This window comes from Alosa sapidissima, chromosome 16 (genome assembly GCF_018492685.1).
Source record: "Alosa sapidissima isolate fAloSap1 chromosome 16, fAloSap1.pri, whole genome shotgun sequence".
Lineage (NCBI taxonomy): Eukaryota > Metazoa > Chordata > Actinopteri > Clupeiformes > Clupeidae > Alosa > Alosa sapidissima.
Window position 1 is genome coordinate 8098856 of NC_055972.1, and position 17496 is coordinate 8116351.

Below are 17496 nucleotides of genomic sequence, written 5' to 3' on the forward strand. Positions count from 1 at the left end.
TTCATAGCCTAGTCTAGGGCGCAGTAATTTTAGTTTGAATAGTGGCATAAAGGGCACCTGGGTGGAGAGAGAAAGCAGTGTATAATTTCTAAAAAATAATGACCAATCTGTACATCTGCAGTTTTTCAATTGGCATTTCATAATTACATGGTATTCTACAACTTTCAGTAAGCGATGGCTCAACAGATTATTATTGTAAAAGGCTAGTCTGTGTTCTCCCATTCTCTGTATGGTTTCTTCAGTTAACGGAGATCAGCTCACCTCTGCACTCTATTTCTCTGTCAGTTACTTAACCATTCAGCATACCATTTTACAACTAGTAACAAGTGATTATTTTGGACAACAAATGAGTGATACTACTGTAGCATAACATTTTATGTCTTGGTATTGGGTGGACATTTTGAGCATGTTTTTTTTTTTTATATTGGGGAGTGTGTTTGTGGGGGGGGGGGTCCCTCAAAGTATATTACAACAGCTTTGGGTGAATTAGAGTTTGTCACCACTCACTATTTATCTCATGCTGGGATACCCTGACACAGGTGCATGTTTGTGTCAAGTCTGCCTTACCACAAACAAAACGCACAACTAGCCTATTCAAAAACAGTTGACTGCATGTTCTTCCAGGGAAAGAGTGGCCTTGTTGGCTGGCAATCAACATGATAATTAGTTTCAGTGAGAGCTCCACTGCTTATTAACTGCCACCAAAACTATGCGTTTAATGGCGAGGATGAAACCGCAACACACCCAGAGAGCAACTGCGTAAATGCGCACGGTCGCCCATTGACAACATAGCCAGCAAAACATATGCGAGTCTCACACGTCCAAACGAGATAGGCCAACTAAAATTCAGTGGCGTTGCATCATTAAAACGTACACCTTGCCTAATTAATATGTGCGTGGAAGAGAGGGTAATAATATCCTACCATTAGCTCATATGTCGTAGACACTGCAAAAACAAATTGTACGCAACGAACATTGCATTCTTTCCATCTCTGGATGCCTGTAATGGAATCGCATGTGCGTACGCAACAGCACAGGCACGCCAATGTTCGTCGCTGTGCTCCGAATGTGCCCGTGAAAAGCAGGCAAACGAGTTCAGGGAGCCATTATCAGTGACGTAGCTCACCGGCTGTTAGACTGGGAAGCTGCGGCAAGCGTGCTACACACTAAGTAGAAAATGACCGACAGTGACCTCAAACACACGACGTTATAGCGATTGAGTCTCCCCGTCGTAGTTATTGACAGGATTTGCCATGAAATTAATGAATTGCTGTCGAAATTAGTCTGTTTTAGTCGGCCGTTAAAGCACCGCTCGCTATTTTAGGTGTATAACGTCGCTGTATAGCTTACTAAAAGCCTTTCCCTCTGGCGAAGGCTGGTAACGTTGACTGGTTTGCAGTCAGTGAACGTGAAACTAGCCTAGGTTAGGTTAGCTAGCTATGGATAAAGCGAAATCAATAATGGAGCAGAAGGGATCTGGCCCTTGTTATTCGAACGGATTGCAAAAATCGTTTCGGGCTCAGCTTGCTAACAGTGGCTGCAACCCTTACAGCCCGAACGGTGGCTGCAGCACCAACGGGACTGACAATTTCCACCATCTTCATTATGATCCTGAAACTAATGGTTCGCCTGCTAAAAGGTGTCGACTTCGAAGGCGAGTGGAATCAGTGAAAAAGAATAGACCACGTAAGTGGATAAATCACCTGATAGCCCATTCATTGTACGTGTCATTTGGTTAATTTGACATTTCAGTTCCGGTGAGCCAGATGGTACGCTGACATATATGTATTTTTCCCCCTTGAGATATATTTGCGAAATGCATTAATTTCCCCAGTAGTATTATCACCATATCAGGATTGCTGGGTTTTCTCAGACTAACGTTACTGAGCAAGCCTTACAGCTGGTTTCGGGGACTTGACGGCTATTGCCCGAATGTCCGTTAAGCATGATGTGCCTGCAATGTAGAACTAGCCTAGAACCGAGAAACGACCGTTTCAATTGCTGCTTTAGCCTACTGATGTCATCATTCCATTATCTGTTACCTTGGAATTGGGATTATCTTGTTAAATATGCTTATGACATTTTGTTATGTAGACTACACGTTTTAAAAGTCCTATTTTGTGTTTGTGAAACCTTTTGAGATTGTTCAGGACTTTGTGTGATTGGACATCAGAGAGTCAGGAGGTGTGTTGAAATCACTTGAGACAGAAAGGCTTGACTTGTTCCAACCAATCAGATTGCTGTGTTTGGCTGCGCGAGGTAGTGTTAAAGGGGCCAATGAACCACCTATTGTAAATATGCAGAATATTCCTCCCTTCCTGCTATTTTCACTAAAGTTAGAGAAACATACTTTCAAGACTTTCAGACACGGCAAGAAAACGATCACGAAAGGGAAGTAGTTGATTGCCAAATTGAAGGATTTATAAATAACGTTGGCTAACAATCTATTTAATTTTGTAGCCTTAGGCTTGCACACCTGAGAATCACATCATGAAACTAATTAGTATCAAAAAACCAGGTAAGTCCTACAAAATGAATTACAGCCTATACAAGGGCCATCATTTACGTCCACACCTCAATAACTTCATTGGTATGCAGTTCAGTTAGCTTAGTGTTGAAAAAATGAGGCCATTCAAGTGGATCCTGTTATCGTTGTGTTGATTTTGGAAACCACAGTATATTTCTTCTGATTCCTGGGCATGCTAAATTACTGAGCTTGTTGGTTGGCATTCCATTGAATCACCCTCTGACTGTGTTAGTGAGAATGAGCCAATAGCGTGTGCTGTAGCAGGTTGCAACAGGACTTTTCAGTGCATTTTGTTGTCTTACCCATATCAATGAATGCCAGTCACTCTGTACTAAACCTCTTTCATTCACGATTCAGACTAGGTTAGGTGGTTATGGTGATTTTTGGTTGGGAAAAAGTTAACTAGGGCCTATACTGGCCATGCATGCTTATTATTTAATTACTGGCCTCATATGTCTAACTTGGCTGTGTTGAGCAATTATGCCAGGCGATAAAACAAATCCAAAGTGCATTGATCCATAACCTACTTCAAACAATCCAAAGGGCATTGGTCAGTACTGCAGATAACTTCACCTGATAGAAGTTTGTGTGTAAGAATGTTACTATTAAGACTATATTACTGTATGTTGCTGTGTGTGGTGCTTCTCTCTCTCTCTCTCTCTCTCTCTCTCTCTCTCTCTCTCTCTCTCTCTCTCTCTCTCTCTCTCTCTCTCTCTCTCTCTCTCTCTCTCTTCAAATGGTTGTTGTCCTCTCCCTAATTATGCTTTACTTTTTGTTTTTGTTTTGTCACCTCCTAATCTGGCCTACTTGTTCTCCCTCTGCATCTCTCTGTCTGTCTTTATTCTTCCTTTTGTTCTCTCTGTCCCTCTTTTTCACTCTCTCACTCTGTACTCTCCTTCATTTTGACTGTCTCTCTGCTGTGTCCTCTCCCTGTCTTTCTTCTCCCTTTTTTTCTTTCCATCTTTTTTTGTCTTGTGCTTTCTCTTCCTCCTCTTTCTTTCTTTATTTATCACTCTCTCTCTGTCTCTCTCTGTCTCGCTATCCCCCCGTCTTTCCTTTTCCATCTCTTTCTCTCTCTCTCTTCCTCTTGCACTCTTTCTCTCTCTCTCTCTCTCTCTCTCTCTCTCTCTCTCTCTCTATTCCTCACTCACTCAGACCTGTCTGCCAGTCCCCCTCCCCCCTCCCTTTCTCTCCCCCTCTCTCTCTCTCTCTCTCTCTCTCTCTCTCTCTCTCTCTCTCTACCCTTCTCTGAGTGTCAGCATGGGGAGGTAAACAGACCTTTCACCCACATGTGCAGTGGCGTCTCTCCCAACGTCACGTTGTCACACCATGGCCTGCTGGTTACGCGCGGTCACCGGCTCACTGGAGCACTGCCCTCATCCAACCTCACAGTCCTTGACCAATGCTCCCTTTAAGTCACTCCCAGCCTGTTAACCTTCCTCTCTGTACTCGACGTGAATGTCTGGACTTACAAATCGAGTTTGAATCTACTGTCGGTGATGGGGGGGGGGGTTTTACCCACAAAGATTGCTTTGTTGGTTATTTTGTTGTTTTTTGATGGTAAATAGGCTTGGCTGTTAATTGACCGGTGTAGGAAATCCCTCTTGGTTGTTGATTAGTTTCAAAACTGAGGTGTGAGGAAATTATTACCTGGAAAGAATTTGGTTCTTTGTCAAATCATGTCCTCACCACTCATTTTAACTTCCTCGATAATCCTCCCTTGTTAAAATATAAGCCTCATAGTGAGTGTAAAACTCATACTGAGTGTGATATATCAATAGGAAAAAAATGAGGTGAGTTGGGCTATTGCAGACACAGCATAATGTCATGAGTCTTGCCCTCTGACCTGTCCCGTCACTTGCAGTCACATCATATTACTATTTTTAGATTTAATTTAAAGCATCTTCAGTCTTTTTTAAGTGCATCATTGTTGCTCCACAGTGGTGGCTACCATGAGAAACACAAGACAGTCATTTAGAGGAGGTCATTGTGCACATCCCAGATGCAGGACAAAAAAAATGTTAAGAAATACTTAAGAAGTCTGCACAAGCATGACAAAATAAACCAAAATAAAAGGAAGGAAATCAAGAATTGTGCAGCCGTTTTAAGTACTTCTAAACACAAGACAAAAGTCAGCTGGAAAGGAAACTATTATTCTATCATTTTATAGCTAGCTCAATACCTTTGTGTTCTTTTCTCCAGTAGGCTATGACCTGATGTTCTCTCATAAAATTATAAAATGAATTGCCCCCCCTCCCTTCCCCCAAGTGAACTTTAGAACCCCACGTCCATGGGAAGTTTGGGTTGTTGGCCACTGCGGCTAACTGGGTTTTACCATTGTGTGAATAGATTCTAATGTTCTTTCAACATGCATACCATAGCATCTAGTTCAGGTAGGAGGTGTGGTGTTTTATACCTTCCCTTCAGAGTGCAGTGGCTTATTTGAAAAGCAAGGTAGCGGTCATTTTACATACCATCACTGTGTAGAACTTATTCCTGAAGAGAGGTATGTGGACATGATAGGGGAGGTCAAAGTAACTGTCCCAGCAAATGACATTTGTGTGTGAAATGGCTACCTGCAGCAGTAAACTTGTGCTCCGCAGAACTTGATGAGATGTACGTGGACGTGATGGCCTAGGCCTATCCAGTTTATACCAGCTAGTGCTGCTTCTTATTTGAGTGGTAAGATGGGCTCAGTCAAAGAACCCTTTCTGTGGACTGGGCAGTGTTTCCATGGTGACGGCTGCGCTGCGCTGCGCGGTGGGGGCTGGCGTTGGCTCGGGGTGCATGCTGCTCTGGTGCGGCGCACACCTCCGATGCTTCGGCATTAGCCCACTGGAGACGGCCCACTGACCTGTAAGCGCGCTCAAGCAGACTTCCCCTCACTAGTTCTTTCTCACACTGACTTATTCTCTGTTTTTCCTCTACTCCTCTGCCCATTTCTTTCTCTCTCCCTCCATTTCTCCTCTTTTTTTCCCTTTCCTTTTTTTTCACTCTCATTCAGTCTTTCTATGTGTTCTCTCTCTCTTTGCCCCAATATCTTCCTTTTCCTCAACCCTTATGTTGTGTGTTGATGGTTCAGGCTTAAATATTACCCAGGTTCAATTTTCTAACCAGGCATTAACAAAAAAAAAAAAAAGGTGTTCTGAATACATAGCCTATAGGGTAATCTTTGTTAGGGAACAGGGTTATTTGACTTCCTCTTCAGATTGCGGTGCTTGGCACAGTTTGGGATAACCCCAAGGAAGCTGGGAAGGTTGGAATACACTTGAACACATTTTTATGTTACCTTATCATTGAGCTTTTGCATTACATAGAATTGGTCTAGTCAGTGTTTCACAGTATTCATGTTGTAAAATATGTCACAGCCCACCTTTGCCTGTGAATAAAAGCTTAGGCAATTCACAGCTCTTTTATTCCAGTATCAGGCTTTTACTAGGCCAGTATTAAGCCGTTGTTACACTTCAAAAACAACGTGAGGTAATGATGACAAAGCAAAGCTCTTATCTTTGTTTATACAGTAAGTATGCGTATGGATCCCTGGACACTCCATTCAGATTTGATTATGCTATCTGCCGTCATTCAGTATGATTTGATGATTCTATGGAGAATCATACGATGTACTATAAACACCTAAGATTGAATGACTTGAAACCTAACGTCATATTCAGGTTCCATTTTTTCTTCACTGTTTGATATTTGATGTGAGGCTTTGATGTGTGGGTCACTCGTATATTTGAGGAGTTCTTGTTGTCTGGATACAAGTCACTGAAAATCTTATGATGATGAGCCAACATGGGTAATTCTTTGGTAAACAGATGGTGAACTGATTTGCTCTTTGTTTGTTTGTTTGTTTGTTTGTTTTGCTCCCGCTGTGCGCTCTCAGCCTTCCCCTGGTTTGGCATGGACATTGGCGGCACGCTGGTGAAGCTGGTCTACTTCGAGCCCAAGGACATCACGGCCGAGGAGGAGCAGGAGGAGGTGGACAACCTGAAGAGCATCCGCCGCTACCTGACGTCCAACACGGCCTACGGCAAGACGGGCATCCGCGACGTCCACCTGGAGCTGCGCAACCTGACCATCTGCGGCCGCACGGGCAACCTGCACTTCATCCGCTTCCCCACGCTGGCCATGCACCGCTTCATCCAGATGGGCCGCGACAAGAACTTCTCCAGCCTCCACACCACGCTCTGTGCCACCGGCGGAGGCGCCTACAAGTTCGAGAACGACTTCAGGACGGTGGGTCTATGCTGTGCTCTGTTAAGAACCTTACTTACACTGTTTTAAAAGTTTTATTTATGGCATTCTATTAAAAACCTTAGTCACGCTGTTTTAAAAACATTACCGGTATTTATGCTGTGCTCTATTTAAAATGTACTCGCACTGTTTTAAAAACATTAAATATGCTGTTCTTTAAAAAACCTTATTCGTTATTTATACTGCTGTAATAGGTGTGTGTAATATTTAGCTTTTGCCATCATTGCAGTTATTATCATTATTTTAAGGTGCAGACTGCCCAATTCTACTGCCAGTGTTTTATGTGATTGGTTGTTGTCAGCTGGCCTGATGTGTGATATTGCATCAGTGTTAGTGTTAGTGAGTTGGCCCAGAGGTGCCCTGTGGTGTGGAAATACTGTCTGGACGGGGAACCTCCACACCCATTTTTGTCTGCTGATTAACTCTATTAACACAACTATTAACCAACTGTATGCTCATGGACCCAATTTTTTTGTCTTTCTTTCTCTCTTTTTTCCCTCTCTCTCTCTCTCTCTCTCTCTCTCTCTCTCTCTCTTTTTCTCTCTTTGACTCTCTCTCTCTCATGCACACATGCTCACACCACACATACACACCCTGTTTCTTTCTTTCTCTATCTGTCTCTCTCAAACACAATATCTCTCTCTCTTTTCTTGACTTTTTTTCCATCTCTCTCTCTCCATCTCTGTCTTTATTTCTCTCTCTCTCCCTCTCTCTCTCTCTGTTAACACAGATGGCGGACCTGGAGCTGCTGAAGCTGGATGAGTTGGACTGCCTGATTCACGGGCTGCTGTACGTTGACTCTGTGGGCTTCAATGGGCACCCCGAGTGCTACTACTTCGAGAACCCCTCCGACACCCAGAACTGCGTCAAGAGGCCCTGTTGCCTGGACAACCCCTTCCCCATGCTGCTGGTGAACATCGGCTCGGGGGTCAGCATCTTGGCTGTCTACTCCAAGGACAACTACAAGCGCGTCACGGGAACCAGGTCAGTGGACGAGCCAGAGGAGGCGTTCATTAGGCTAGTTTCCGGGTGATCAGAGTGCCTGTCTGGTGTTTTAGTTTACCAGACAATTCGTTCGTGCTCAGAATGGAGACGGAAAGCTGTTGAGGAACTGCATGATTGGAGCTGTTCATTACAGGCACGCTTGAGATGAGATGAATCAGAGAGTCAGTGGGTGTAAACTGTTGAAAGGATTTTTTTTGTACTTGGTGTCTTGTTTTTTTTTTTTTTAAGTTGTTGAGTCTAGTTATTTTCTTGCTGTCTTGTAGCTATTTTGACCTGACATGTAACACAACACAACACAACACAACACAACACAACACAACACAACACAACACAACACAACACAACACAACACAACACAACACAACACAACACAACACAACACAACACAACACAACACAACACAACACAACACAACACAACACACGAGGAGCATGTCCAGCGTGACCAGTGACCTGGAGCTCGAGGGGCTAAATCTGGCCGCCAGCAGTTCCACACCACCCGAAATGTGACGTGGCAAAAATAGAATCGACCCTGGCACAGTATTTCTGTCCGCTGCCCATGTTAGAATGGGCCCGCTGCCCAGCAGCATGCAGCAGAGTTTACTATGCAGCAGTAAAGTGTGTGTGTGCACGCGCGCGCCTGTTTGAGTAAAGGCCCATTCACACCAAGAACGATAACGATAGCTATAAATAAATATTGTTCTCGTTAATATGAATGACGACGTTCACACGTAAACTATAACGATAACGACATGAAGAACGGTATCGTTGGGGATCACTTTCAGAGCGATTTTGAGAATGATAAAAAGCTAATAGCCAATCAGAACCCATTAAATTTTAACCGTCACATTCATTAACACAAGGAGAGACTTTGTTTATCGTTGTTCAGTGTGAACGCTTTTATCGTTAACGTTATAGTTATAGTTATCGTTATCGTTCTTGGTGTGAATAGGCCTTAAACCTTAGCTCAGGGTAACAGGTTCGCTGCTGCTGAACAGAGCTCAAGGGACTCTGGCACCGAGCATAGGGCTTTTTTTGTACACTGATGACACTGATACACATTACAGTGAGTGCGTGTGTCTGTCACAGTTAGAGCCTGTGCGATGGGTGGGGCACTTCTTGGGCTATTCTTAAGCATGAATGATGTGACTTCTGCCCTTGCGCTTTTCACTTGGCCATAAATCTTCTTGCGAACACCTCCACTCCCCCACCCCGCCCACACCCACACCGTCTCTGCCTGTCTCTCTGCAGCCTGGGTGGTGGCACGTTTCTGGGCCTGTGCTGTCTGCTGACGGGCTGCGAGACCTTTGAGGAGGCCCTGGAAATGGCCAGCAAAGGGGACAGCACCAATGTGGACAAGCTGGTGAAGGATATCTACGGAGGGGACTACGAGCGCTTCGGCCTGCAAGGATCAGCTGTGGCCTCCAGGTGAGAGACCCGGATTTTTTTTGTGTGTGTGTGTGTGTGTGTGTGTGTGTGTGCATGCTTGTGTAATTTGTGGGGTGGCACATGCAGAGGGCTGCTTGAGTGCAGAGGAAGTTTCTTTTTTGGGTTTCACGTGTACAGTAACGCCCGATCTCTGGTTGCACCTGTACCTGCCTGCGGCACGATCGGCCCCGCCACACCCTCTCCTCTCCTGCCTCTATTTAAATCCACTGGCCGTTCTGCGGTTAAATGGTTGCTTGACACAAAGGCACACAGATTTGTGTGTGTGTGTGTGTGTGTGTCTGTGTGTCTGTGCGTCTGTGTGTGTGTGTGTGTGATGAAGCCTTCTCGTGCATGTGCAGAGTTTAAGAATGTTCTCTCGTGTCGGTATACAAAACATGTGGACTAACTTGTCCCTCTGAATAAAAATGCTGAATGAAAAAATTGCTGAAGGGGATCGGCTTGGTGTAAACCCAGTTAGGTCATCTCATTGTTCAGACTTGTGCTCTTATCCAATCACACACCAATATCCCTGGTAGTGAGAATGTTAACCTCCATGGTAGTGAGTGTTAAAGGGACACCAGGCAACGTTTTCGTGTTAATTAATCATCTTCGTAAGTCGGTATATGGTTAAATGACTCATTACGGGGCGAATGAAGGCTCTCTTGCCCGCCCCTACTGCCTGTAGGAAGAATATCCCACTTGCAAGTTCTGTGTATCCTACCCAATGACCTTCAGTCTCATAAAATCTCAGACATCACGAGAAGCAGGATCAGTTTACATCCTGCATCCCCAGCACAGAGGCATGCTAACGAAATGCTAGAGATTGTTGCAAACGTGTGTATAATGGCAGAGCCGGCGAATAAGCAGCAAAAACCCTTGACGGAAGATGCAAAGAAAAGGAAAAGAGCTTCAGACCGAGCGAGGGCTCGCACACGTATCAACACGTACAGACGCTAGGGGGAGCTTTATAGAGAAAACGCATCAGGCTTGCCTGGTATCCCTTTAACATCCATGGTAGTGAGAATGTTAACCTCCATGGTGGTGAGAATGTTAACCTCCATGGTAGTGAGAATGTTAACACCTTTTCTCACCTTATTTCCTGGATTGTCAGTGTTTCCTGAAAACAAAAAAACAAATCCACCAGCAACACATGTCTTGCATGTTTTGTTTCGCTCACTACTTTTAATTGTTCTGCTCACCAATTCACTTGCAGTCTTCACTCAGTCGTGCACCACCAGGTGGAAGTGTGTGATCCTGATCATTTCCCTGTGTTGTTTTAATGTCTAGTTTTGGGCACATGATGAGCAAGGAGAAGAGGGAGAGCATCTCGAAAGAGGACCTGGCCAGAGCCACTCTGGTGACCATCACAAACAACATCGGCTCCATCGCACGCATGTGTGCTGTTAATGAGGTAGTGACCACCACCATGGTGCCTTATTTATTATTTACTTGGCTGACACTTTTATCCAAAGGGACTGAGACAGTGGCAGTCATTACAAGTACCCCCCAGAGCAACTTGGGGTTAAGTCAAACGAGCCTTGCTCAAGGGCACAATGGTGGCAGTTAGAACTCAGACCCCAACTTTTCTGGCTACTGTATGCTAACCCAGCTCTGTAGCCACTAGGCTACCTCCATAGCCTTGAGTGTTGGATTTGAGAGCTTCTGCAGTGTTTTTAACTGTACTAAACCAAAACAGAAAAAACAGCCTGAGGAACTCTGTTTTGCCAGAGCGTGTTTTCAGAAATGCTCCCACACTTGGTGGGGCACTTGGGAATAGCAGCAATAGAAATCTGGTCATGGGGAGAATGTACTCGAATGTACCCTTACTTTGTTAGGTACAACGTTTTCTATTTATGTGTACTGTATGTTAATATTATTTGTCACTTTTGTCCAAAGCTACTTACAGTATGGTATATGGACACTATATTAGTTCAAAATAATAGTTTCAAATATGAAAAGTCTACATTAAGCATAATAATAATAATAATAATAATAGTAATAATTACAACAATATAAATAATACTAACAATATCAAATTCAAACAATGTTCAATGTGCAGAAGTTCAGGCATCTATCTGTATTAGTGAATGCACATCATATTTCACACCCATTCACTATTCTAGCAGTTTCTAAGTTTAGATGACTGAGGTGCATCTCAAAAAAATAAAATATCATGAAAAAGTCCATTGCCCTACCCAGACTGAGATATTAAAGGCTCAGCAAACCATTGCCAGTGTTTTGACATAATAAGCATATTAGAGCTCTTTTCAGGTCTACATTTCTGTAAACTGTAATCATCAAGATTAGAATAATTAACATTAAAAGTATACTATGCAGGTTTAGGTATTTTTGTTGAGTGTAGAGCTCCCTCTAGAGGCGTGATGTATTTATATGTTACTCTGCTATTGTAAATACTCTTGGAAGCTGCATGGCTGATTTTCTCTGTAGGGACTCGCTACATCTATGCTGTATAGCTATGCTAGGTGAACGATTTGCCTATTATAAGTTTGTTTACAAGTTTGTCAAATTGGCTTCATAAAGGTGTAAATATTACATAGTGTGCCTTTAAAACAAGACAAAAAAGACTTGAAATATTTCACTCTACGTGTAATGAATCTAGATTATATGACCATTTCGCTTTTTGAGATACATTACAGAGAAAAAAAAGAGCACCTGCATATGGTGCATTCAGGACTTGCTATGCCTGTCTATCATTTGATTAAGAATAAACTTTATGTATATATTCTCAAATTGATTTCCCTCAATACCAAATACCAAAGAACACCAAAACCACAAATTGAACCTTTAAGATGTCCCTTAATGCTTACAGAGTGAGGCCAAGTGTGTGTCTTAATGCAAGTGAGTGTGGGTTGAGTGTGTGTCCTTTTATGCTGAGTGTGCGTTGGCCTGGTGGAGAGTAAGCAGACTAGACTAGCTCTCTGTGCTCTGAGCCTCTCTACAGTGTTGCCTTGTAGCCTGGTGATCAAGCAGCATTGTACAGGGCTAACAGAGCGCTCAGAACATCTGCGGCTCACAGACTGAATCTGCGCTGCTTCTGTGGAGAACACTACGACCAAATAGACACACAGACAGACAGACACACACGTACGCATTCACACATTCACACGCACGCACACAAGCACAGACACACCGAAAGATCAAAGTTAAAACAAGCTCTCTGTACGCATACCTCCTTTCCCGTCCTTTTAGATGGGGGCCACTTTCAGTCACTTTCGCAACCACTTCTGGTTTGGATCAACTCGTTGAAAACAAACACATACAACTGAATTAAAAAATGGCACTGAATTTTCGGTTCGTTTTTTTTTTCCATAAGCCTGCTGGTAGTTTGTAGGGGCACTCACTCAATCCAGCTGTCGTCAACTGCAGACTGTAACACTTTTGCCGTTTTCTCTATATAGTTGTGTGGTATCTTCAATGAATAAATACAACCACGTGGTTTTGTTTACATTGAGTGCAACCCATAGACAGTGTTTTATGTCAAGAGGAAATGACAGCACACTTTTATTGAGAATTCTCATTCTCTTTTGACTTTCATTTATCGGCCCCTGCTGGATGTTTAAATTTTTTCTTGTTAGAAAAATAATCCAGGGAAACTTGATTAATAACTGATGAACTACTGAACTCTTTTCTAAGTAGTTACTGAGACAGAAATAATGCATTTTCTGTGAAAGTCCAGTGGCATCACCGGACTGATTTCTTTAGAATGATACAAGACTAACTTATCAGGTAGTTCTTGAGAAAAACGATTTCCAGCTGCTTATCTATTGATAATGTATCAGCCCGTAAAAGAAGTCTGCGTTCTATTCTCACATACTTGTTTTGTTTTTCAGAAAATCGAGCGGGTGGTGTTTGTGGGAAATTTCCTGAGAATAAACACAGTGTCCACCAAGCTTCTGGCCTATGCCATGGACTTCTGGTCCAAGGGCCAGCTCAGAGCTCTGTTCTTAGAGCATGAGGTAAACATTTTGGTGTTTGAGCCCAAAATAAACTTTTGTTTTGGTACTATTATTTATTTATTTATTTATTTATTTATTTATTTAGATAAGTAACACTAAGTTCTGATTATTTGCGCTTTCCCATCAGGGCAACATTTAGATGATTGGCTAAGTAGTGTAAGCATGTACCAATTCAGAATATTTTGCTACGTAATGTCCTTACCACCAGACTGATTGACCTGTCTATAATCTCATATTATGACATAATTATACTCATAAGTATCTTTGGCATTAGTTCTACGTAAAGATGAACACTTTTTCACAATGTAGTTTGTGTATGTGTTTCTCCACAGGGGTATTTCGGAGCGGTCGGGGCATTTTTAGAGCTTCTGAAGTCCTCAGAGGAAGCTTAAGAAGTGGCTTCGGAAACACCACCCAGACAAAAGCTGCTCAACGGTCTCCTAACGGACACCTGCACAGGAAAATGGGAATTGGAATTTAGGGGGGAAACTGGGAATACTTGGAAAAGCCATGTAATAATTTAACTGTAAATATTCTAAACACTACTCTTCCCCCTCCAGTGCTCCCATATCCCTTTTAAAAGAGTTTTATATGACTAACTTAAACGCCTTGTCTGTGAGACACACACAAGATTTTGTTTTTTGTCTATTTTCTGTTTGTTGTCCCTTGGTAATGCATGTAAATATTAATTCTATGTTTGTTTTGAGTACTATGTGTGTCACTAAATGCCAAACCCTGCTGAGATTTTATGAGTGTTGAAACTTCCTGGCATCCTGTATACTGTTCACCAGTAGGGGCAGCCTTCCCTCAACAGACTTTGTTAGTTTGTTTTGATGCAGTAAGAGGTCCCATTCAAATGTGTTTGTTTGGTTTCGCTTTTGTGTTGCTTGGACCCTGAGGTTTAGTTTGGATGTAGCATCATCTTCTCTTCTGCTAATCTCTGATTCCCTCCGCTCTGGCCTGGATCGTGCGGCTAGCGGATTTTTAAAGGTGTGAGACAAGCACGTTCCTCCATCACATTAATGGAAGTGCCGTTGCTTTGACAAAAAGGGGAACATTGAGGTGGATTATTTATTACAGTATACGTTCTCTGCCCTTTTCTATAAAGACATACATTGCCATGCAAATGCATTGTATTTCAGTCACATTTTCGTTTTAAGTTATGTTTGTTTGAAAATCAATTAATGTTCTTCAGTAAGTGTTCTCCTAATAGCTGTGTGCTCGTCTTTGAGAACTGGTCTCGGGAGAGGAATTAAGACACAGGGTCTTCGGCTACAGCTCCTCAGCATGGGACCAATGTATTTTACAGGCATATGCACGGTCACCCTCAGTCCTCTCTATACCGCTCTGTTATTGCATAGGTCACATTATTGGCCCAATTCCATGATGGGCCCAAAGGACCATGAATAGTCCTTTCCCTCCACTCAGCCTCTAATTGCAGGCAGTTCACAGGATGAGGTCCCCTCTTATCAGCATATTGCCATTACGAAAACAGAGACGGTGTGCCGTTAAGTACATACCAGTGGCATTTAGGTAACCTTTGCTTCGGGGAACTACAAAGCTGCAGAGAGACTAAGTAGCAAGTACTGTACCCCCCGACCCCCCCCCTCCCCTCCCCCATCACATTTTATTTTTCTTCTCTTCCTCCCTTCTCATCTTCCAAGATGGTGTGCCCTTTCTTCCATCTACATGTCTCATGTCTGGTACATCAGCCATCACCTTTATCCAAAGCGCTCTGTTGCCATTCGCAATGTGTGTGTGTGATCATCATCATCATCATCATCGACATTGTGTATTAACTGCAGTCAGTTCTTTATATCACAGTGCCAGGTAGTAGAACAGTTTCTATTTTGGATTAAGCAGATTAACAATCTGTGCCAACATGTTTCAGATGAGAAACATGGGATGTTAGTTGGCCAGTTTTTGTCGGATGGTGACACTTAGCTGTGTGTCTATCTCTGGTTACTTCTGTTTCCTTTAGTTGGATCTGTAGATGCTTAGGCCAGAAAGGTACAGCTATCCACTTCTCTACCCCACCTTTTTAATTTTTTATGCTCCACGTGTGTTGTTGCCTTTTTGTCCTCATTGTCTGTTTGTTATGGCCTCTCTGTTAGCAACCTGCTAATGCTAAAGCTAACACCAACGCCAACACAGTGCCCTCTAGAGGTGAAATTGAGGACGTCTCTGGCCTTCACCGCTGTAAATGCAAGCAGTATAGAGGTTTTTATCTAACAGTGTGGACGCTAGCATCAATATTCATGTCAGTATGAGTTTATACACAGTAGTGAAAATTTAGCAACATCTTGCCCCATTCTCTATCAAGTGTTTTTGTTGCCTTCTTTTTCGTTTTGGTGACCATGTTTTCATCTGTCTTGTAAGTTTTGTTTGTTTCGGTTCTGTTGGTGGTTGTATTATGCCAATGTTTTGGTTTTACTGGTTTTGTTTTTTGTTTCATGTCATTTAAACACACGTTTTGAAATCTTTTTGCTGCAGAATTAAGGACCCATGCAGTTCAGGAAATGCAGGAAAATGTGGGGTCTTTTAATCCCTGAATGGTTTTGTGTTGGTTTGCTGGATTTGTGTGAGAAACTACTACTGCTCTACATGTGTGCACTTAAGCAAATTCATTGATCACTGTTTATCTATCAACACTGTGTTCTGCATTGTTTCCATGATTTATGGTGAAGTCGGCCTTTCACAATGAGTATCAATGTCTCGCGTAGTTCCTGCCTACCAATGCAGTGTTGTACTCATTCAATTCATTTGGGGTTTTTTTCTGTCATTTTAAGTGAATAACTATAGTACAATTGACTGGCTTGAGAAATGAGATTGTGTAAACACTAAGATTGTGCATGTGATTTCAGCTAAACACATGCACAGTGAATCTCTCCACTCCTGAGCAACTAGATCAGTGATAAGAGTGGAATTGTGCTGTTAGAACGTTTTGTATTTGCTACACTTTTTCAGAAAGCAAATAGTTCTCTTGGTATGGAATACTCGCTGTTGGAATTTCCGGCACATAGTTTTCCCAACTGATCTCCAACATGAACTGTGCTTGTATCAGTCGGTGACATATCCACTTGACCCATCATAGTACCTGTGCAAATCCAGTTGGGGCACATCTCACTTAGTGTTGACAGCAACAGAGACACATGCATTCAGTAAACTTTGTGAGTTGCACTCTTATAAAGCATAAACAGATGGACTTCACGTTAACATGGACTTTGTTAACAATCAAATACAATGTGATGCAAATCTGACAGCTGTTCGATAGTAGCATGCTTAAAGGTCAGTGTCTGTATCTGTGAATTACATTTCCGATACATGCAAACAGCTGAACATAGACTGTGTGGTCTTTTCAGCGTTTTCTCAATTAAACATCTTTGCTCTAAATAGAAAATGCTGAGGCTAGTCACATTCATTTGCTGTCATGGTGCGCAGACCCAGTGATGTGATATTTCTACATTTACTGTGTATGCAACTCCATTATGCAAAATTACATCTTACTAATGACAAGGGAAGTGGAGGGTGTGTGTGTGCGAGAGAGAGGGAGAGGGAATGTGTGTGAGAAAGAGAGAGTGTGTGGGTGTATGTGTGAGAGAGAGAGAGTGAGTGTGTGTGTGTGAGAGAGAGCAAGAGATAGTATGTATGTGAGGAAGTGTGTGTGTGTGTGAAGGATGGAGGGAGGGAGGGAGAGAGAGGAAGTTTGTGTGTTAGGGAGGGATGGAAGTGGACTCCCTTGCCCTTTCTCTGCCAGTGTCCCTGACCATGTTTCAGTTTTCATCTGTTCTTCCACAACTTTGCTATGCAGTCATACAACTCGCTCATCTGTTGGTGATGTTTTTCGGAAATCTTGATAACACTGTAACGTTTGTTTTATTTTTGTTTCGATTGCTTTTCTGAATGTTGCAAATTATGAACATGCAAAGTCCTTTTGCAGTGTTTTTGCTGTTTCGTGTTCCATGGGGACTAGTACTAGTTATTCCTGTCATTTTCGGGTATAAATGGTACTGTTCTTTGAATCTGGAACCAATGGATTCACATCCTGTGTATCTGAATGTACAGACTTTGTAAATATCCTTCATCTACGAGTCCTACTGTCACCTAACCAGTTTTCTGTGTGTAAATGCTTCAAATTCTGTCTGTAGAGGGGACTCTGGGCAGATGGGTACAGTATGTTCTGGATTTTGAAGAACAATAATAAAAAAAAATAGCTACTGGAGTTGATGTATATTTTTCTAAATGTTTTAAATTCATAATAATAGCATTGTGAATTACATTACACACACAAGTCTGCTGATGC

General features: G+C 42.6%; 1 protein-coding gene across 2 annotated transcripts; it reads left to right on the forward strand.

Annotated features, from left to right (window-relative positions):
- Positions 1-1089: 1089 nt before the first annotated feature.
- pank1a (pantothenate kinase 1a) lies at positions 1090-17408 on the forward strand. Of its 2 annotated transcripts, none has more exons than XM_042064826.1 (7): positions 1090-1686; positions 6414-6766; positions 7515-7768; positions 9040-9216; positions 10504-10627; positions 13068-13193; positions 13526-17408. In XM_042064826.1, exons 1-7 carry the CDS (start codon positions 1440-1442, stop codon positions 13583-13585), a joined length of 1341 nt encoding a protein of 446 aa, XP_041920760.1. In that variant the 5' UTR covers positions 1090-1439; the 3' UTR covers positions 13586-17408. The 2 variants fall into 2 exon arrangements, with proteins under 2 accessions (XP_041920760.1, XP_041920761.1); XM_042064827.1 differs by lacking the exon at positions 1090-1686 and adding an exon at positions 2292-2518.
- The last annotated feature ends 88 nt before the right edge of the window (positions 17409-17496 follow it).

Coding starts and splice junctions, on each gene's coding strand:
- pank1a (XM_042064826.1), top strand. CDS start 1,440: ATGGATAAAGCGAAATCAATAATGGAGCAGAAGGGATCTGGCCCTTGT. Junction 6,767..7,514: donor TCGAGAACGACTTCAGGACG/GTGGGTCTATGC, acceptor CTGTTAACACAG/ATGGCGGACCTGGAGCTGCT. Junction 7,769..9,039: donor AAGCGCGTCACGGGAACCAG/GTCAGTGGACGA, acceptor GTCTCTCTGCAG/CCTGGGTGGTGGCACGTTTC.